We start from the raw sequence: 22691 nt of genomic DNA on the forward strand, positions 1-22691 counted from the left end.
TCTGGTGCTAGAGATATAGGTCGGCGTTGCGCGTGACGCGGCGGCGATTCTCGCGATCGTTTCATGCATGCACTGGGTCTGGGTTGGTTATGGAAACTGCGAGGGAGAGAACCGGGAAACTCCTGCGCAGCGCCGGCCGCGGCGGGCGCGTGACGCGGGGCCGCCACCGGAATGGCGCTTGTCCGTTTTTGGTTAAACATCTTGTAACGGACGATTAATCGATGCCTTCCAAAGAAACAAAACGGATGATGATGATGCATGATGATAATAAAGCCCCAAAAGCGCGTGGCCACAGTACGTAGTGTAACACGGCACCACCCGAGAGTATTAATTAGGATATGAAGGACGGTTGTTTATGTACGTACAGTTATATGTACGTACGTATGCGCATACATGCTTGTGGTGTACTGATGGAAGACACGTACACGACACATCGATCGTAACTTGTTGCTTTTTGGACATGTAATTGTTATTGTACTTAGTGGTAAACACATGAGTAACAATATATCTTCAACTCAAAAAACAAAATGGAAGGAGTGATATATAGCTGGACTTTTACGTCAATCTAACCGTCCATCGGTTTCAGTTCATGCAATCATCACTGACTGGCCATGCTCGATCAAGCTGTAAATAATCCATCCCGGTGCAGAGTAAGTAGGTTAACGTTAACCAAACATGGATGATCGATCCGTCGCTATTCTTCGAAAAGGGAAGGAAGAAAAACTAATCCAAATCCAAATGCATACGCGCTGCTTTCCCGATCGAGCCGAGCCTCGGTCGAACGATCAGATCACTGGTCACGCTACATATAGGCAGACGTAGCCAGATGTAGACATGGGTAATGCTGAATGCATGCACAGTGCGCGGTGCGTCGTGCCGCCTCCGATATCGATCGTGCATGAAGTGAAAAGTCTTTGACCGCAACGTCAAGCCGGCCGCGGCTACGAGCCGATGGATGGCAAGTGAAGTGCAGTCAGTAGCCACGCAGGCCGTAGCTAACTAGCCCGATCGATCACCTACCCATAAACAAAAGGGGCAGCGCGCAATACGTAGCGTATGGAGGGGAAGAATGTCATGTTAGGCTCACGTGGGGAGACTATGCACTGATCCATCCATCTCGAACTAGCGTCCACTGTAGCGGTGGTGGAATGTGCTTGAGAGAGACCCCTCAGGAGAGGAGCCAGCCGGCCGATCGATCGTGCAGTGGATGTTCGAGACAATTAATTCGGGAGAGACTTTTTCCATCTGTACGAACCAACATAGGAGTGTATGTGAGTGAGTGCATGTGTGTTTGTGTGACGGATAGATGCACCGTTGGGTGCAAATTGGGCGAGCGGGACTGTGGTGCGGTTCCCTCTTTGGCTCGATCGCCCCTCTCTCGCATACATATGCAGCATGTTTGCTTCACGCAATCTTCTAGCCCTTAAGAGAGCGAAAGAGCAGAAAGAGAAGTGTGTAGAGAGGGAAAGAGTGGTACCAGCTGCTGCTCGATCGCTAGGCTTCCATGCCGTGGCTTTAAAGTCTCATCAATACCACAAAAACAAAAACTACACATACACATACACATACATGTTAGTCCAGCAGTGGGACGAGCAGGGAAAGTGTGCGTATATGAGATATGAGATATGCATGAGAGAGAAACCGAAAAAAGAAAATCGGGGTGGAACTGTAACCCCCCATGACCTTCCACCAATAGGACAAACACCAAAAGGAGGCAGGGATTTCCATATATTACGCGTTTGCCCCTCCCCCTCCGCGTCTACTATATTGGCAGCCTGCCTCCCTCCCCATTCGACCCTCCTCTCCTCTCGGCTCTCGCCCTCTCTCTCTCTCTCTCTCTCTCTCTCTCTCTCTCTCTCTCCATACCAACACCGGCGAGCGAGGGCACTTGTTTTATCCTATAACTAGCAAGTGCCTAGAGGGAGCAGCAGATATAAGGGGAGAGGGCCGATTAAAAGCTCTCTTCTTGCGGCCGATCGATCTAGCACAGCAATGAGCTCGGGCGGCGGCAGCAGCACGCTTGGCGGCTGCGGCGGGCCGAGCGGGAGCGGCAGCGGCAGCGGAGGAGGAGGTGGAGGAGGAGGGCTTGGCGGCGGCGGCGGCGGGCCGTGCGGCGCGTGCAAGTTCCTCCGGCGCAAGTGCGTGAGCGAGTGCATCTTCGCGCCCTACTTCGACTCGGAGCAAGGCGCGGCGCACTTCGCGGCGGTGCACAAGGTGTTCGGCGCCAGCAACGTGTCCAAGCTGCTCCTCCAGATCCCCGCGCACAAGCGCCTCGACGCCGTCGTCACCATCTGCTACGAGGCGCAGGCCCGCCTCCGCGACCCCGTCTACGGCTGCGTCGCCCACATCTTCGCGCTCCAGCAGCAGGTATACATCCATCCATCCATCCATCCATCATACACCCATCGATCGAGTTAAATCTCCGTGCTGATCGATCATCGATCCTGCATGCCTCTTTGGATTACGGGAGGGAAAACCCCAGTAGGCGCCAGCGCCATGCACAGCACAGCACAGCACAGCTAGCGCCGCCTCGAACCGCCAGCTTGCTGGCTGCATGCCATGCGTATGGATCTGGATCTTTTCCGGGGAGGGTAGTATTCCGGCGGCGCGAGTATGCCGCGTCTCTTCTTTCTGGAGAAGAAAGGTAAGTCTACTTTGGGAGGAAATTAACACGGCGAAGCCAAGCAACGGCAGTGCGAAAAGGGGCACGCCAAGCGCTAAACCGGGAGACTGCTTCCCCAGCTGGACTTCGCGATGAATGATATGCGCGCGCGCACGACGTCTCATCCGTCGCGTCCGCGGCGCCGTCCGATCTTCCCCACCCGCAGATCGTACACACGCCCGTCACGCCACGTCCACGCCCACGCGCGCATATATGTTAGTACCCCGTCTCGGTCTCTGGGGTTTGAACAGGCCAAGGAGCTAGTAGTCCTTGGTTCTCGATCTGAACCCCATGAAAAGAAAGCCCTAGCACCGATCTCTAGTTCTGGAAGTTCTAACCGCCCCCTTCTCTTTTGTTTCTAGTGCAAATCTTTTGATCTTCCTTGCAAATCATTTCGTTGCATGCATGCATGTGGTTCTATCTGTTCATTCATGTGTTCGAGTATCGTTGTGTGACTGGTTTGAAGCTTGTACTAATGCATGAATGTATGTATGTGTCATGTCGTGCCGCCATTCCCCAGGTGGTGAATCTCCAGGCCGAGCTGACCTACCTGCAGACCCACCTGGCCACACTGGAGCTGCCGTCGCCGCCGCTGCCGGCTGCGCCGCAAATGCCGATGGCGATGCCGGCCCAGTTTTCCATCTCGGACCTGCCGTCCACGACCAACATTCCGACCACCATCGACCTGTCCGCGCTCTTCGAACCGCCGGCGCAACCGCAGTGGGCGCTCCAGCAGCATCACCAGCACCAGCTCCGCCAGCAGCCGTCATACGGCGCCATGGCGCACAGGGGCGGCTCCAGCAGCATGGCGGAGGGATCGGCGGGCAGCGGCGACCTGCAGACGCTGGCGCGGGAGCTCCTGGACCGCCACGGCCGGTCCGGCGTGAAGCCCGAGCTGCAGCCACCGCCGCCGCCGCATCCAAGATGATCTCAATCCTCCCTCCAAGCCGCGCGCGTGGTCCATGGCCGGAGAGCGATCAAGGCGCAGCCGTGCAAAGAGATCGAGTTCGTGATCGCAGGTGACATGGCGGCAGAAGCAGAAGAGTTGGCGCGCGGCAACAACGAGAGGGATTATTGGGATCGGTGAGGGAGGGATGATGGCGAGCATAGCGTGGTTCGAGTAGGTAGAAGAGAAGCAGCATGCAGCATTGGCCGGTTTTCGCGTATCCACCTTGTTGTTAACCAGGGGTGCAAGGGCGCCCCACTTGCTCCATATTCTACATTTGATTTGGCTTTTCCTCCAACAGAGGACGATCGCTCCGTCCATGGGTCGATCGGGTCCGTAGTCAGTAGAGGGTGGTTGTTTGACATGGGTAGCAGTGTTACTTTGGGCCACCGGCCGGACGTTCCATTAATTGCAAGATTTTTAAGAAGCTTCTATTCCTGGCTACCATACACATCCCTCTCGCTGTTGATCACGCTGGCCGGCGATGCTTAATTCTGGGTACTATCGCAGCTGTTTCGACGCATTTATGGCCTTCTCTAAATTGGTTTTGCAGCTTCTTCAGATCGACACTTTTTTTTTGAAAAAGTTCAAATCTATTCATCTTCAATCGTGGTAGTACAACAAACATTAAAAATAATAAAAATTACATCCAGATCCGTAGACCATCTAGCGATGCCTACAAGCACTGAAGCGAGCCGAAGGCGCGCCGCTGTCATCGCCCCTCCCTCGCCGGAGCCAGACAAACCTTGTTGTAGTAGACAGTCGGGAAGTCGTTGTGATAAAGCCCCGTAGAACCAACGCACCAGAACAGAAACCGCCGCGGATGAAGAGTGTAGATCAAAAGGATCCAACCTGAAAATACACGAACGAAGACGAACGACGAACAGATCCGAGCAAATCCACGAAAGGCAGATCCGCCGGCGACACAACTCCACACGCCCACCGACGATGCAAGACGCATCACCGAAACGGGGCTAGGCGGGGAGACCTTTATTCCATCTTCAGCGAGCCGCCACCGTCTCGCCTTCCTGAGCAGAACACAAACCCTAACAAAGCTCGAAAAAAGATCTAAAAACGAAGGCCTCCCACCGGCAAGAGCCGAGATCCACTCCGCCTCCATGGCCATAGGGCCACCGGAAACGGGATGGACCGGCGCCGGCGCCGGTGGGAGGCAGAAAGCTAGGGTTCTTGAAGGCGGCGGCTAGGTGTGCGCCCGTGTTGTATTTGGAAGTAGTCTTCAGATCGACTCGACTGTGCGTTAATTCATTTTATTTTTATTTCCGAACGAGGGAGAAGTCGGGCACTATCGATCGTTCGTGTATTTGTTTATTTGTTGTTGCGACGGCCAGCGGCGGTGCTGTGACGCAACAGTGCTCTGAAGTCACCTCCGGCGTGGAGTTATGAACAGCTCATCAGCTCTCTGGATAGGGGACATGTGGCTACATGATCGGGCCCACGCTTGAGTAGATGAGAGGGAAAAGGAATATGGTTTTGGTCAGTCTGTTTGTCAGGGATGGATCGATCCAGCCTGCTTTGACTATGACCATTGTTATGTGTTGTCCGCCGCTGTTGCTTCTAGGCATACGTATACCATGCCCCCCCGTATCGTGGTGTCGGTTGGAAAGTGAAATTTGAGCAAATCAATTTAAACATGGATCATGATTCTTAACTAGTAGCGCGCTGATAATCTAGATAATCTATATACTAGTAGTATATACGTTGTTTTTGATTTCGACACAAACAAAACTTTGCCTATTAGCATCCATGTCAAACAACAAAGATGCGCCATGATACACACATATACACATAATTAGTTTCCCCTGCACCATTCGCATGAACAAGCCTACACAGTCGATGCGAAAGTACGGAATTTTCTCAAATAGGAAGTCAGACTATGGAGTACAAAGCGTATCTTCTGTTTTTTTTTTTTTTTTTGAGAAAAAGGCGTATCTTCTGGTGAAGATCGCAGGTAAACACCTCGCACGAAAGGCTCAAAAACCGAAATACGAGCTCGAACCTGGAGCTGTGTCCCATGAGCTTTTGGCCCATTTATTGTTGGGCTTTTGTTAGAATTATTGGTCTTTTGACCCACTTATTATTTTCAAACAATTGCTGAAAATCTGAGAGGCCCATATGGCCCGTTCATACATGACAGGTGAGTGTGAAAATGTAAAATCCCACCTCAATTGAAAAGGGTGTGTTGGGCCAACTTATAAGTTCGGATTTGTCACACACCACCAAGAGCTTGAGAAGAGGGCACATATTCTTCTCAAAAAAAAAAAAGAAGAGGGCACATACACGCGTGGGAATATCTATTTGACGCATCTTGCGTCAAACTGTCGAGCTTTCGCACAGGCTGGTGATCGAGCGCTGAATCTGGGCCGGCCCGTTAACGTGTAACAGCGCTTCCGGTTTTAGTAAGCTACCAGAGATTCCCAGCCGGTCTTTATACGTTTTGGGAACCTTCTAGAAGGTTCTTGAACCGGGTTTTTTTGTTATTTTAATTATTTTTCTATTTACGTTGTTTCTTTTCTGTTTTTTCTTTACTTTTCGTTTTTTTGCTGTTTTTTCTATTCGGAAATTTCAAATATTTTTTGAAAGTTTTAAAAAATGTATGACTTAAAAAAAATCACAACTTTTAAAATATATTCATGTGTGAAAAAATCTTCAGCAATTTCAAAAACAATTCTCGTTTCCAAAATTCATTCGAAATTCAAAAAATGTTATTGTTTTTACATTTTGTTCATAATTTCAAAAAATTGTTCGTGTTTCAAAAAAGTTCAAGAATTTCAAAAATTGTTCCTGTTTTCAAATTTATTCACATTTTCAGAAAAATGTTCATGTTCAAAATATGTTCGGGAATTTCAATAAATGTTTTCATTTTAAAAAATTCACCATTTCAGAGAAATGTTCATGTTTAAAAAAATGCTCGTGGTTTCATCATTTTGGTCGCAATTTCTCCCATGTTTCAAATTTTATTCGCATTTTCCAAAAAGCATACAATACAATTTTTGCTTGATTTTTTTTATTTTAACTTTTTTATTCTGAATTTAAAAAATGTTCATGTTTTCCATTATTATTTAGAATTTAAAAAATGTCCACTATCTTCAAGATAGTTTTTATCAGCTTTCTTTGAGACCAACGCGGATGTCTCACTATCTTGAACCTTATGTGAATTACTTACTTTACCATTGCATAATGGGTACTCTTCTGCAATATTTTGTCGGTGTTCTAAAAGAGAAAGAAGCAGACATATCATAGGTTTAGCTTGTTGGTTATGAAACTCATTTTGGTAAACTAGTTCAGTAGTAAAGTGGACAGGATAACAACATGAAACAAACATATATCTATGTACTATGGTCACTATATGGTCTATACAATTCTAGTTTATGTTGCCAAATTAAGACAGAGGCATAGTTCAAATCATATCTGTTTAAGACAAAGCAACATAAATAGAATATAAGTATGGAAAACTACACAGCACTAATAACACTTGTAATATGCATGACATGAGAATATAACTGTTTATACAATTGAAACTGAAATCAACATAGAGCAAGTTAAAACAGCAAACCAGTTAAAAACATGTTTAAAACATACCTGTTGCGTCATTGGAGTTTCAGTTGGATCCTTTAAATTTGAAATTAGCTGATATGAGTAAATACAGTGATGCAAGAGCAAAGGAGTATGAACCATAGCTGCGGAATCTAACCTGAGAACAATTATTCTTCTGCTTTAAGCATTGAGTTGGGGTTTGGAATGGTGGTCCTCGTGCTTTGGGCACCGCAGTTGCCTTGCTAACTGCTCATGTTTGGGTGCTCTGTGGTAGAGACGGTGTTGTGTCAACTGGAACTGGGTTACTATCTACTAGGGTTGAGGTTGGAAGGGGTGTAGCTGGTTCTTTGTCCAACGGGGTAGGGGTACAATCTGCGAGAGTCTAGGTTATGTGTGGTGGGGCTGGTTCTTGGGCAAGTACAATTGTGGTTCTATTTGCATCGACGGGCAGCACTGTCTTTTCTAAAGACCGTGTTTTTACTCCCTTAGATACTGCCATCACCCCCTCCAATTGAAATGGCTGATAAACAAGAAAGTAATTGAATGTAGATACATTGTATGATAGACAGGTGCAATATCATATATGTGAATTATGCAATGCCATATTATTTAGCCAGGCATCATATATGTGAATTTTGCAATGCCATCCTGTTTAGCCAGTCATCTTATAGGTGAATTATATCATGACATCCTTTTTTCATTACGTATTACATTTGTCAACAATGTTAGTACATTCAACTACTCTTCCCGTGCATCAGCCATTTGACACGGTGATGAAAAAAAAATCTAGAGTGAAAACAAGGTCTTTAGAGCACATAGTTCTATCTGACGGAACGCATATCTTGTTGGTTACAAATAGCTCCTCAGAGGAGGATTCGGAGATAGATAATCAGTCCTACCCCCCCCCCCCCCGAGGTGTGTGCTCTAACTTGGCAGGGTTATATTGCTAATATCATGCATATGGCATCTTGCATTGCTATGTCATTTGCTTAGTTTAGACATGCTTTGAGTGAATGCCACATGTTTACTGTCTAATTTTTTTACCCAATGAAAACAACAAGAGAGACTCCTACTGTTGTTTTTATTAAAATGTTAACCTATGGTTAACATTAGGGACATGATTGTTTTACATGGCTTTTTACAAGAAAATAGAAATCACTCAACTAGCCTATGTAAAGCAGGAGATTAAATAGTCAAAGAATTGTTGAAACCTTCTAAAAAGGCTAATTTTTGAGGGTTGATCCTGTAACCTAAAATCACAAAATCTTCCTTGAGCTTCCTTAGCCACTCAGCGTGGGTGGCCACTTCACCATCAAACACCACTCTGTTGCGTTGCTTCCAAATATTCTAGGATGTCAATATGGTTATCTCTTTGAATAGAGGTCCCTGCCAGCTTGTTCTAGCTCTCTTATATTTGTGTTGTATGTCTAGCTGATTGTCCTAATCAATGCCCACAACTTCCCAACACTTTGCAGCAAATGGACACTCATAGAATAGATGGGCGTTTGTTTCCAGAACCTCCACGTTACACACCGGGCAGTTGTGATCTTCCCCAATGTTTAGTGTCTAATTACCATATATGTGTGATGTTCTCACCGCAAAATACTAAACAACAAGTTCATCAGGTTTCAGTTGTCATAGCAAACACAATTTCATATAGTAGATAAAAAAACGTCTTCTGACAGGCAAATACAACAAAAGCAATCTAATAATCATCCGCAGCAGCAGCGTCAACAACTTCGCCATGTGTATCAGTCTGAATCGTAATTCCCCCCAGTGTCATCTTCTTCTTCATCCTCAATGTCCTCGAACGCTGGCGTCTTATTGATCAACTCTCGTATGTCCACAGCCCGACAGGCAATCTTTTCGCCAGCATCATTGACGTGATGGTTCTCAAAGATATCAGGAACATATGTGGACTCTTCTACATCAGGAGTAGTGTAAGCATCATCTTATTGTGCAACTTCATTAAACGAATTCCTCTGCTCAAACCTTTGCAATACTCTCCAGTCATCACTACGTGCAAATGTGTCTTCCAAGAAAAATATCTGTGTTGCTTGATTTGCCAAAATAAAAGGCTCATAGGTCTGGTAAGCCACCTTGACATTGATGGATTTGAAATAATCATCAGCTCTGGGTTTTGCGATCCTGGAAAACAGGTTATACGAACGACAGCACAACAGAACCACACACCGATGAACCTCAAAACTGGAGATATACTGCAACTGAACAATGTCTGTTATGTTAGCATACGTTTTAGTTGTCTCTTCGCCATACTTATCCATGCTCATGATGGCACTGTTTTGTGTCTTCCTACCTTCGTCGCGTGCAAGGGTGTTGTAGCACACATCTCCAACAAGGCAAGATTCATAATGTCTTACCCGAGTATCAGAACCCATTGCTAGTGCGTAAAGGGCATCGTTAACTACCTGCCCATCCTCCCGCATCTTCTTAACCTATGGTTAGGAAATAGACAAGCTGATCATATTATGTACTCAATATATTTAAAAAAACTGATAGTGCAATTCAAAAGCTTACATGGCTCTTGAACCATTTCGCAAATCCTGCCATAACCAGTTTGTCGATGTTTCTTGGATTTTGCAGCAGTAACTCCTTTTTGTAGATGCTGCACAACATAGTGATCGCGTCAAACATCTAAATATATAAGAATGTGCTGCAAGTTTAGTGGATTACGATGTATAAGCTGCAGTACTTAGCACTTACTCTATATAAGGTAGAATCTCAGGACAGTTATTCAACACATAGCAAACCATTTTGTCCAAATCTTTAGGTTTGTCGTCTTGTCAACTCTTCCCTGTAACTCGAACAGAACAATCGAAAACATTGAGCTCGGGGTTGTCTTCACCCACCTCTTTGCTAAGCTGATCAGCTGTTTGAGCAGAATGTCAACGCTTCTGTAGCAATGTCGGCCTCTGCAATGGAACCCTCGGGTCTAGCTCTGTTCCTAGCATAGCCTTTGAAAGTGCCTAGCCACCTTTCAATAGGGCACACCCAGCCATACTATACTAGACCTCTAAGTAGTGCCTCATCAGGTAGATGAACAGCCAAATGCACCATCACATCAAAGAAGGCTGGAGGATATATCTTCTCAAGGTCGCATAGGATAGTTGGTATCTTGTCTCTAAGACGCTCCAAAGCATCTATCCTGGTATTTCTACTGCAGAGTTCCCTGAAGAATTGTCCCAACTCTGCAACTGCTCTGTATAAGTCAGGGCGGCCCAATCCTCTAAGGATAACAGGTAAAACCCTTTGAAGTAGGACGTGGCAGTCATGAGTTTTCAACCCTTGTACCTTGTTTCCATTTGCACTGACTCTTCTTTCAGGGTTGGAAGCAAATCCATGTGGGAATCTCACACGTGACAGGACCTCGCGGAATTCTTTTCTTTTTACCTTGTCCAAGACATACATAGCTGGTGCCATATCCCGTGGTTTACCTTCATCTTGCACCTGCAAATCCTTTTTGATACCCAGGTGTGTCAAATCAATCCTAGATTTTATGGTATCTTTCGTCTTTCCTTCAATAGTAAGAAGTGTGCCGATAATGTTGTCACATATATTTTCTCGATGTGCATCACATCAAGATTATGCCGCGGATCCAAATCTTTCAAATACTCCCTGCGGGTAAACAATAATCTCTCTTCTGCCCTGCCATGCTTCCTTTTCCAGCTACCATTATCAGGATGGTTTCCTGGTGTAATATGCCTGACCTTCTCTAATTCCACTTGCAACTCATCGACAGTGAGCCTCTTTGGCGCATCACGGTTTTCATGCTTTGCATTGAACACATATCTTTGGTATTTTGTAGGACACGACTTGTCCTTGGCAAGGAAATGGCGGTGTCCAATGTAACAGATCTTGCTAAGTATTGCGCATGACAGCGAATTCCTGTCACAACGAACACATGCATTGTAACCATGTATCGTTCGCCCTGACATAGTGCCCAAGCCGGATAATCATGGATGCACCAAATTATAACAGCACGCAGAAAGAAATCAGCTGGTGGGATGTTATATAGGTCTCGAGTGAGAACACCCCTCCATAGTTGTTGAAGTTCCTCCACAAGAGGCTCCATGAATAAATCAAAATCCTTTCCAAGACTTTTTGGACCTGGGATGAGCAAGCCATCATGTAGTTTGATTCTTTGGTGCGGACATTTGGAGGCACGTTATAAGGGATAAGAAGCACTGGCCACATGCTACATGTGGCGCTCTGGTGGCCAAATGAGTTAAATCCATCTGAAGCTAAGCCAAGTCTAATGTTTCTTGGGTCAGCAGCAAACTTTTTGTGTTTCTCGTTGGCGTTCTGGGAACGGGGGTCCCCAGACTTGCCTGCCTGCGGCCCATGGCGTGGCTCCACAAGCGGGCCCGTATGGCCCATCTTCACCAGCGAGCACTCAAGACCCTCGCGAGGGGCCAAGCCTCGCGAGGCGGACGACACAAGACCTCCTCGGGAGCGGCCTCACCAGGATGGCTCGCAAGGAGCGGAGAGATCAAGGCAAGGCAAACCTCGCGAGGTTCCAATGACGCAAGCCATGACGATCGAGACCAGGCGGGTGCCAGGCGGGCGCCAGCGCGCACAGTGTCCTTGTTTCCTCTTTGGTGCTAAGGAGGCTAGCGCAGGTGAGGAGTACCGAGGCGTCAAGCAAAGGTTTCACTATCGGTGCAATGAGACCAAGACCAGCAGGATGACAAGAAGGAGGTCATCGTGGAGCCCAAGACGGCGTCACCACCAGAGCCTTTGGCAGGCGAAGACTACTTTTGTCAGGATAAGCTATACTAGTTATCCCCCTTCAAACTTGGCCGTTGTGGGATCCCTTCCCTCTCAATATTTGGGAAGAGGACCAGGGCCTCTATAAATAGGACTAACCGCCACAGTAGGAGGAGGGCTCGAACGGATTCAGATCGGATCCTCATCCACTCACCAGCGCACCAAGCGCAAGAACACCTCTCCTCAGGAGGCTGTTCTTCCCTTGTACTGTTCATCTTCAACCCAAGAGGCAATCCACCACCACCACACTGGAGTAGGCTATTACACCACAACGGTGGCCCGAACCAGTATAAATCTTGTGTCCTCGTGTTCTTTGGGTTCGGCGAGCTAGTCCATGAGATCCTGGAGTGTGAGAGCGTGGGAGAGGAGAGATCTTCGTGCACACCCCAGTGTTCGAACCTCAAGGGTTTGCCGGAACCCGAAATCCGACATTTGGCGCGCCAGGTAGGGGTGCGCCGGAGCCTCTCTTTTGCCAGTTGATCCACTGACGCTCCGCGGTTCCGATGTCCGGCGACCCAAGTGCCAACGCTGACCGTTGGGCAGCTTGGCCAGCCCGGGCAGCGTCGTCCACCTAGGAAGATCTTGACCCCGCGCTCCAGGCGGCACGAGCGCCACTTAACGCTGTGGGGCGCGGGCGGTGCTGCCAGGCACCATCCACCCTTACTCCGCGACAGGCGCGGGCTGCTGCAAGGGCCGCAAGCCACGCCGCGGCGACGGCGCCACACCCCCGTCGGGAGCAGGCGAACATGCGGGCTGCACTCACGGTGGCGCGGGAGCTGCTATGGTGATGACTGATGGAGAGCGGTCGGGATGCACTGCTGTAACGCGTCGCTGAGCTACTGGACGCAGTGGCCACGGGAGCACCGCCCTTCTACTACCAGATCATGCCCCAGGCAGCGGCCGAATCCCACGGCGGGCCTCGCCATGCCCGCGTGCCCCCAAGTGCGCCCGGGGGTCTCATCGACATCGACGCGACCCACGGCGCTGGGCGCCCCCTCGCACCCGCACCACCCCTGATGGGTGCGGGCACGAGCGTTGCCGCACACGGCCCCAGCGGGGCACTACCCTACCATCCTCAGGACGGCGTGATGGGCCGGGCGACATGGAGCGTGGGGCACTTCGGCGAGGTCTTCGGGGCGGCGGCGTCGGAGGCCTACGTGCCCCGCATGATGAACCAGGAGTACACGCCGGAAGATGACCCCGGCTCGTTCCTCGAGCCAGGATGGGAAGAGGAGGCGCTAGGAGCTAAGGCCTTCTAGGAGCTGCCCGAGAGCCCCGCCAACCACGCCGTCGACAACAGTTACAGGGTACCACTAATCTCCCAGGGGCAGGCTTACGCTAACCATGAATCGCAAGTGAATCAGGTCACAGCGCCAGGCGACGGTACCGGCACGGTGGTATCCGTCCCACCAGGAGAAGCTTGCTGGGGGCTGCGTGGGACGAGCCAGGAGGTAGGCCCTCTGCCGGGGAGGCGATGGCGAGCCTTCCCCCGGCAGAGGATCCGTGGTCGCCGACGGCGCCGCTGGCGTCCCCTTTGCCCCCTTTGGTGCCTTCCTGGTTTCCGGTCGTCCCAACGGTGGTGGAGGGTGGCGCAAGGCGGGGCCCTCGTCTGGCGATATGAAGTAAGGCTCACACCTTTGAAGGTCTCCGCTCGTGACACTCTCATGTAATAATGAGTGGGGCTGTACACGCCCCGGAGCCTCAGGAGTGCCGCCCTCGGGCCTCGGGGGCTCCCTCCCACGTCCTAGTGGCAGCACTTAGCTCCGCGCTGGTGAGAAGACTCGAAGACAAGAAGACTAGACTAGGCGCCGGACGCGGCCATTTGCTTTTAACCTCTTTTCTGTAGCCCTACTTTCTTGCTTTGGATTTAAGTTGGAGTTGAGTTTTCATTGACACGCGCGGGGGGTGCCTTTTCTCGTTCCTGCTATTTCTTGCATTCTGGTTCTTGCCTTATTTCGGAGCCCGCGCTTACTGCCTCCCCCTCGCGAGCCCCTCGCGAGCGGGGCTGGGCACAACGCACGCGCACCGCACGCGGGTCGTGCCGCGGCTGGCGCACGCCTCTCACGAGGCCCTCTCAGATGGGTCGGAAGGCCCCTCAGGAGCTCCTCAGAAACTCACGACCCCGTGAGCCTGTTCGGACCCTGCCCAGGTTAAGGTAAATTACAACAGCAAGTCACCACAAGGCTCGCGAGCTCATGAAGGCACATATTCAACTTGGCAATAAAGGCAATAATTTTTTTACATGAGGGGCTTCCCCTCCCAAAATGCTCTTACAACCTCTGGGCTGCGCCCGAGCTTTTGCGTGCAGGATAAATAGCAGGGAAACATGGAATCAATCAGACATGTCGCTCGCCGCATCCCCCGGGTCGCCTTCAGACACGTCGCTGGCATCACCATCACCTTCAACGGCGCCGCCATCACCATCGTCAACCACGTCGCCTTTGTCTGCCGCGACCACAACTGCGTCGTCCTCGGAGGTGAAGGCCCTGACCAGCGCGTCCACATTGTCTTCCACCCACCGTGCCAGGTCACCCCGAATGGCCTCCGGAACTGGGGCAATGGCGGCGTCAAAGTCAAAATTGGGATAGGTGTTTTGGAGATGGCTGAAGACGCGGGAGAACGCGCGCCCGAGCAGGCTGCGACTCCTCTCTTCAACAAGCTGGCGAGCCCTCTTGGAACGGTTCTCCAGGCGCGTCACCACCTCGGTGAAGAAGCGGAGGTGACTGGGGTAGTCGTCCGCGTGGGGATGAGGGGCATTTTCATCGCAGATGTGGCCCAGCGCAATGTTGGCCCTGTTCTTGAGGCCCTGGAGCATGGGGGTGTGCACGCGCTCCAGTGTCCGCCGCTGAAGCACTTCCTCCCTGTTCTGCCGCGCGATGGACTCAGCGGCGGCAACCCGCTGCTGAAGAGGGAACAGCTCGGCATGGGCGGAGGCTAGTTCATCCTGCACCGAGACCAGGGCGGCTGCGGCGGCCTTCTCGCGTCGCTCCGCCTCAGCCAGCTTGGACTTGAGGGCATTAGTCCTGCCCGCAGTCTCGGCTTCAACGCGCTTCAGCTTCAAGTTGTACTTGCCCACAAGATCTGCGCGAGCCTCGGCCACGCGGCGGTCGACCTCCTCCTGGACCCGGGCCTCACGCGCACCAGAAGCATCCTTCGCTTGGGCGACTTGGCGTTCCCTCGTCTCCAACCGTTCAAGCTCAAGGCTGCGCTCCATAGCTTCTAGCGCTTCCTTGCGCTTCAGGATCTCTTCCTCCTCGGCAGGCGTCCCCCGCATCGATGCAAGGGCGTCTTGGCGCGCCTCCACCTGCTGCTCCAAGGAGGTGCTCCAGGCTTGGAGCTCCCACCAGCGTTTCTCCGCGATCTCGCGGCGGCGGTCAACTTCCCGGGCTTCTTCCAAGGCTCGGGAGCAGGCCTCGCGCGAGGTCGCGAGGGATGCCTCGGCCTTCGCATTGTCAAGCTCACGCTGGTGGCGCCCAAGGTTGATGGCCACCTTCAGCTTGTGCTGCTCCTCCAACACCCGAAGACCCTCGGCCACAAGGCGCGCGTCTACGTCCGCGAGTTCTTCACCGAGCCGGTTCATCGCGCCCATCGCATCCCGGAAGAGCTCGCGGCGGACGACACTCCACTCGTGCGCCGATCTAAGCACGCTGCCGACTCCGTCCTCCACCGCGGGGGACGCGGACGGGGCCCGAAGTGGCTCGCCCCCTTTCAGCAGGGGGCTGGCGCCCGCCCGGCTGTTGGCCAAGCCTCGCGAGGGGCCCGGATGAGTGGAGGCTTGCCGCTTGAAGAGGATCCCATGATCGAAGCCAACCAGCCGCCGTCCACGATCAGAGGAGCAGCCCTTGGCGCATTGGCCGCACTCCAAGCAAGGCCGCAAAAGGGAGACGGTGAAGGCCCGAGCTCAAGCCGCCCCACTGGCAGGCTTGCTCCCCCGGCGGACCCCACGCCAGGGGCGGCATGTAGACTTGGGGCGCTCAAGGCTGGCGAGGAAGGCGGAGCGAGGGGAGGATGCCCCTCGGGAGGCCCCGCGGCCTTGGTGGAAGGGACCCTGGGGAACCAACCATCAGAAAGGGAAGCGGCGCACAAGGAATGACAGAGATAAGGTACTTAGTCATCGATGGTGATATACTTCCTCCGCTTCAACGGCCCGAAGGCGCCACTGCTGCAGCTTCGGGATCCCTTCCTCTTGCGGAGCTCCTCAAAGTCCACGCGGAGCCGGCCGAAGCGTTGGATGTGGCGACCATCACGGGGCGCAACTGGAGAGGCGCCCAAGGAAGCCTCAGGAGCGCCAAGCTGGGGGAAGCTGTCGGGCTCCGCCTCGCGACGACCTGCTGAGGCCTCAGGAGCTTCGACCTTAGGAGTAGCCGACTGCGTCGCCCCTTCAGCTGCCGCCCCAGCATGGGAATCACGGGTTCCCGAGGATGATGCCTCGGGAGCCTCAGGCAGCATCGACACATCGGCACCCGCGCCCCCGGCCTCCGACGGTGCTTGCCCCCAGCGTCCAGTCTTGGGGCAAGGTCGGGGCTGGTGGCAAGGAGAGGAACCACGATGATGGGGTTCTCGTGGGGACCCATGAGGCCGACTGGACGCAGCCCCCACTCATCGAAGGAGGGCATGTGCTCCACAAATTGCACCTTGTTCAAGTAGCGGTACAGAAGACAACTCTTCCCTGGCATGTCGTCGGGCAACGGGACGCCCGTCAGGACCTCGAGCACCGTTCGCCGCGCCTCAAGGGGGAGCCCGGACTCCTTAAGTCTCATGTGGTCATTGCTGCTGAGCAAGGCCCACATTGGTCGAGAGTGTCGCTGAAGCGGAGCGACTCGGCGCCGGATGAACTCCTTCACCACCATAGGTGCAGTCACGCCGCGGTCTTTCAGCCTCTTCAGCCTGAGCCAGACGGAGACAAGGCACGGACCGGTGAGCCTTTGGTGGCACCAACCGGAGTTGGGAATGGCGGGCGCCGACGGAGAAGAGAGCAGGGGGCTGAGCACTCCAACATCAACAAATACCCACCGTGTCCGAAACCCGCTCATGGATGGTGGAAGCTCGAAGTCAATCCCCGCGCCGGCCGTCGCCGCCACGGCCTGGAAGCTCAGGCATCCCGAGTTCTGCCGGGGATCAATCAGGTGCGACGAAAAGAAGTGGTGGAGAAGAGCCACGGAAGGAGAAATGCCCACCATGGCCTCGCAAACAAAGGCGAAGACGGCGAGAAGGGTCACGGATTGAGGATCAAGGTGCAGCATGTGGATCTGATAATGGGCGAGCACTGCGTCGAAGAAGGCGGGAAAAGGAGGAACTAGGCCAGCCCAGAGGGCGTCGATGAAGAATGGGACCTTGGTGGCCGTCCTGTCGACACAAGCTTGAGACACAGGCCAGGCCACCGTTCTTCCCCACTCATTGAAGCTGGAGGCGAGCATGGGGCGCACCTTGTCCATGGCTTCTTGGTTGAGCACCAGCGACCTGCTAACGGCAGACTCAATGGCCGGACGTAGTTCGGCGGAGGACAGGGGCTCCTTCCCTTTCTCTGTTTGATCCAGCGCCATGGCGATGGGAGGACTGAGCTCAGATCGGATTGGGAGAAGGGGCTGAGCTTTGAGGAAGCGGAAGAATTGGGGGACTGTGCCGCAACGATGGGAAGGAAACCGTGTAGACCGCAGTGGCCGCCTAGCCAGGCGGGTATCAAGGCGGCATGGGGAAGCGGAGACGCCCATGTCCAATCAACCACCACGCGTCGACCAAGGCCGCAGGCTATTGGGGCCCGCGGCGCTCCGCACTTGCCCTTTGGCTTTGCCTCGAAGCCAAGTCTGAGCGCGCCTTGGGCCCGGGGGCTACTGTCGGCGTTCTGGGAACGGGGGTCCCCAGACTTGCCTGCCTGTGGCCCACGGCGTGGCTCCACAAGCGGGCCCGTACAACCCATATTCATCAGCGAGCACTCAAGACGCTCGCGAGGGGCCAAGCCTCGCGAGGCAGATGACACAAGACCTCCTCGGGAGCGGCCTCACCAGGTTGGCTCGCGAGGAGCGGAGAGATCAAGGCAAGGCAAACCTCGCGAGGTTCCAATGACGCAATCCATGATGATCGAGACCAGGCGGGCGCCAGGCGGGCACCAGCGCGCATAGTGTCTTGGTGCTAAGGAGGCAAGCGCAGGCGAGGAGTACCAAGGCGTCAAGCAAAGGTTTCCATATCAGTGCAACGAGACCAAGACCAGCAGGACGACAAGAAGGAGGTCATCGTGGAGCCCAAGACGGCGTCAGCACCAGAGCCTTTGTCAGGCGAAGACTACTTTTGTCAGGATAAGCTGTACTAGCTGTCCCCCTTCAAACTTGGCCATTGTGGGATCCCTTACCGCTCAATATTTGGGAAGAGGACCAGGGCCTCTATAAATAGGACTAGCCGCCACAGTAGGAGGAGGGCTCGAACGGATTCAGATCGGATCCTCATCCACTCACCAGCGCACCAAGCGCAAGAACACCTCTCCTCAGGAGGCTGTTCTTCCCTTGTACTGTTCATCTTCAGCCCAAGAGGCAATCCACCACCACCACACTAGAGTAGGGTATTACACCACAACGGTGGCCCGAACCAGTATAAATCTTGTGTCCTTGTGTTCTTTGGGTTCGGCGAGCTAGTCCGTGAGATCGTGGAGTGTGAGAGAGTGGGAGAGGAGAGATCTTCATGCGCACCCCAGTGTTCGAACCTCAAGGGTTTGCCGGAACCTGAAATCCGACATTTCTGATTGAAGCTTTTCCAGTCACTACCATGAGATGGATGGCTCATTACATTCTGATCTCTGTACTCCTGGTTCCTAAAATGCCACGGTACATCCTCTCTTGTTTCAGCATCATGTAACAACCTCTACAATCTTGGTATAATTGGAAAATGTCTCAGAACATTATGAGGAATCCTCTTCACAGCATCGACATCTTTCCATCTTGATGATTTGCATCTTGGGCATTCACTTAAGTTGGCATAATCCTTCCGGAACGGAACACAATTATTCTTACAAACATGGATCATATCATATCCAATTCCAACTGCATGAAGGAAATTCTTCATTTTACTATAGGTGTGTGGCAGCTTAGACGCATCTGGGAAAGATTTGCGGAAAGTAGCCAACAGCGCATCGAATGATATGTTGGTCATCTGCTTAGATGTCTTCACCTGAAAAAGGTGACCATAGCTGAGAATACTGACAGCTTATTTCCTGGGGTGATAGCCATGTTGCATTGTTCCAACATGCGGGCCCACCGTTTTTCTTCTGCAGGTGAAAGTTCACGAAATGCACGAGCATTTCATAGCATTGTTTCAATGTTGGTCAAACTCACTGGCTCCGCCACCACCTCCTCCTCCTCCTCTTCCACTTGAGCATTAGGCAGATCAAGATGGTGATCTGCTGCTTCTACATAGTGAGTAACATTGACGTTCACAGCTTCACCATGATGAACCCACCTAGTATATGTGACAAACATCCCATACAAGTGTAGACGATTTTTGCACAGTTGACTGGGGTCTTGTAACTGAATTCATACAACTGCTACATGGGCAGAGCATATTTGATTTTGGACCACCGTACTCAGCTCTGATAAAGTTCATGAAGTTTTCAACCCCCTCGACATATGCAGCGGAGAATCTTCGAGCAGAAGTTATCCAAGCCCTATCCATCTGTTAGACATACAAATTAGTTCTTCTACTAGATATTACAGGGAAAACATATATGCTTTTTTATGAAGTCCAGGAAAAACATACCTAGGTCGATGTCTAAAGCAATGGCAAGATATTCGGACAAGAAGATCTAAGTAACGAAATGTATGTAAAGCTAATTCAGCAAACATATCTGAGTGCTAAATTATGGCAGGTTGTTTCAGCAGTCAATGAGGCCAAGCACACAGCCATCGAAGGCCATCTCAGCAACAAAGATCGGGTATGAAACGGTGTAGAGCTATTTCACCTAACAGATTGGCTACTAGACCATGGCAATCTACGTGACAATAAATATATGGCAGGATATTTTAGCAACTAATCGGGCGTGGCATGCCATCTCAGCTAAGCAGATTGAGTGCAGAACAGGACAAGGAAGCTTCTTAAGCAGAGCATATTGACTGTAAACTACTTCGGCAAACAGTGAGATTAACAGCGTCAATCAGCTAACATTCGGCGCTACTCCGACATGCACGGGGCCTCAGTCTAGAATGCGCGTACCTTGGGAGAAGCTGACCGCCATGCGTCTCCACAAGAACATCGCCAGCGGTGGCGGCACGGCTAGAGGACGACAGTCTACGATAGCGTACTGTGGGAGCGAGAGGATCGCCGTGCGTACCCTCGACGAACCGCGGCGCCAACGTATCAGCGCGGCGGGGAGGGAGGCTTTGGCGGAGCGAATGGAGTGGATGGGGCGGGGGGAGGGGGTTTGGGGAATATTATTGGCTAGTTGGCCGAAGGGCGGTTGAATTTGGGATTGGGGGGGATTTTCGCGTGGTTGGAGGGGGTGTTTGGCGCATGGTTGGTTTCTTCAAATGTGGTCCCACGTGTCAGTGAAGAGGCAAGCCGAAACGCGTTCCGTTCGCATGAGCCGTGTGCAGGACCGACCGTGTGAGGGGTGCAATTCGACCGCGACAGGCGTGCTGCAAGTGTACCGCCTTTTTCCTTTTAAACTTGGTGCTTCGCGCGATCCATCAATACTACTACTAGTTATCCGGTAATCCTGACTAAAACGGCGCGGCCGGGTCTTTTCCCGCGCGATTTGCTGGGAGGTTGGCTTAGTTGTTTTTTCTAGGACGAGTAATGCTATACCTACGTAATCCCAGTTACGTTATTAACGTAATGTGAAACGTGTGGGTTGTTGATTGGAGATTGGGGGGAGGGAGGGGACCACCACCATGAAAATCAGGGGGAGAGAGAGAGACAATTTACGTTAACCCTTTCGTAGGTTTCCGTAGATGTAGAAAGATGTGAAATGTGTGAATGTGTAGTGGACGTACTATTTGAGTGCCCAAGATAAATTGTGTATGTAGACGCTATGTGTTCATTTACTTCGCATGTTAGCTTTGTCTCGGGTCAAACCTTCTAAGTTTATACATACAAAAATGAATCATCATTCCATATATTTTCATACTCCTACAATATATCTTACTGTGAAAGTTCATATACACCGGACGAGATTCATGCAAACACGGCAGATTTTCATTACATTTCGAACTTCTATAGGACATAAAAATAAAAGAAACCCGACCCTAAACCTATTCTACGGCGGCGACCGACGTCCTCCATCTGTGATCTACGTGTACAGGGGCGGGGTTCAAGACCTGTGAAGTGAAGGTGCGGTCTCCAAGAGTAAGAACACGAGAGACGGACCGGCCAATTGGCACACCATGCCCTGCCGCCTCCCATGCCCTACTCATCCTCGGAGGAGTCCCCGACCTCAGCGGTGCCGGTGGACATGAGGTCGATGATGATGGATGTGGATGGTCCGTCGCTTCACCTGCCACATGGACCACCGAACATTGGATGACGACAACTAGGATGCGTGGCTGACGGTGCTCCCATTGTCAGCCACCAGCGTGGCCACCGCTTGTGCGGTCGCATCCACGTCTTGCTACGCCGCTATTGCGTTGCGAGTGGCGACTTGAGAGAGGGCGGCAACCTCGAGCTTCATCCCCGAAGACAAGCTCTCCCGCAGAGCGTTCGCGCTCGTGGTCATGGCGGATGTGGTGCCAGGTAGCAGGAGGATGCGCTATGGTGTGGAGTTTAGCTGGGCGTTGCCGCTTTAAGTAGCGCATTCCGGTGAGGCCAAGCGTCCGGGTGCGGGCTACCTCTTGAGCACTGCGTTGGTTTTCCCTTGAAGAGGAAAGGGTGATGCAGTAAAGCAGCGTAAGTATTTCCCTCAGTTTTTGAGAACCAAGGTATCAATCCAGTAGGAGGCCACGCACGAGTCCCTCGCACCTACACAAACAAATAAAATCCTCGCAACCAACGCAATAAAGGGGTTGTCAATCCCTTCACGGTCACTTACGAAAGTGAGATCTGATAGGTATGATAAGATAATATTTTTGGTATTTTTATGATAAAGATGCAAAGTAAAATAAAAGGCAATAAAAATAGCTAAGTGTTGGAAGATTAATATGATGGAAAATAGACTCGGGGGCCATAGGTTTCACTAGTGGCTTCTCTCGAGAGCATAAGTATTACGGTGGGTCAACAAATTACTGTTGAGCAATTGACAGAATTGAGCATAGTTATGAGAATATCTAGGTATGATCATGTATATAGGCATCACGTCCAAGACAAGTAGACTGACTCCTGCCTGCATCTACTACTATTACTCCACACATCGACCGCTATCCAGCATGCATCTAGAGTATTAAGTTCATAAGAACAGAGTAACGCTTTAAGAAGATGACATGATGTAGAGGGATAAACTCATGCAATATGATATAAAACCCATCTTATTATCCTCGATGGCAACAATACAATACGTGCCTTGCTGCCCCTACTGTCACTGGGAAAGGACACCGCAAGATTGAACCCAAAGCTAAGAACTTCTCCCATTGCAAGAAAGATCAATCTAGTAGGCCAAACCAAACTGATAATTCGAAGAGACTTGCAAAGGTAACCAATCATACATAAAAGAATTCAGAGAAGATTCAAATATTGTTCATAGATAAACTTGATCATAAACCCACAATTCATCGGTCTCAACAAACACACCGCAAAAGAAGATTACATCGAATAGATCTCCACAAGAGA

The 22691-nt window shown here is 51.4% G+C and overlaps 1 protein-coding gene across 1 annotated transcript; it reads left to right on the forward strand.

Annotated features, from left to right (window-relative positions):
* The first annotated feature begins 1793 nt into the window (after window positions 1–1793).
* On the forward strand, window positions 1794–4052 carry LOC109745714 (LOB domain-containing protein 30). The gene is made up of 2 exons (XM_020304831.4): window positions 1794–2367; window positions 3183–4052. The coding sequence occupies exons 1-2, from the start codon at window positions 1993–1995 to the stop codon at window positions 3588–3590; spliced, it is 783 nt and encodes a 260-aa protein (XP_020160420.1). The 5' UTR covers window positions 1794–1992; the 3' UTR covers window positions 3591–4052.
* The last annotated feature ends 18639 nt before the right edge of the window (window positions 4053–22691 follow it).

The sequence above is a fragment of the Aegilops tauschii genome, chromosome 4, assembly GCF_002575655.3.
Source record: "Aegilops tauschii subsp. strangulata cultivar AL8/78 chromosome 4, Aet v6.0, whole genome shotgun sequence".
Taxonomy (NCBI): domain Eukaryota; kingdom Viridiplantae; phylum Streptophyta; class Magnoliopsida; order Poales; family Poaceae; genus Aegilops; species Aegilops tauschii.

What these genes read in the sequence shown, in the direction of transcription:
- LOC109745714 (XM_020304831.4), top strand. Translation starts at nt 1,993, where the DNA reads ATGAGCTCGGGCGGCGGCAGCAGCACGCTTGGCGGCTGCGGCGGGCCG. An exon ending in TCTTCGCGCTCCAGCAGCAG is followed by an intron (nt 2,368 to 3,182) that starts GTATACATCCAT and finishes GCCATTCCCCAG; the next exon opens with GTGGTGAATCTCCAGGCCGA.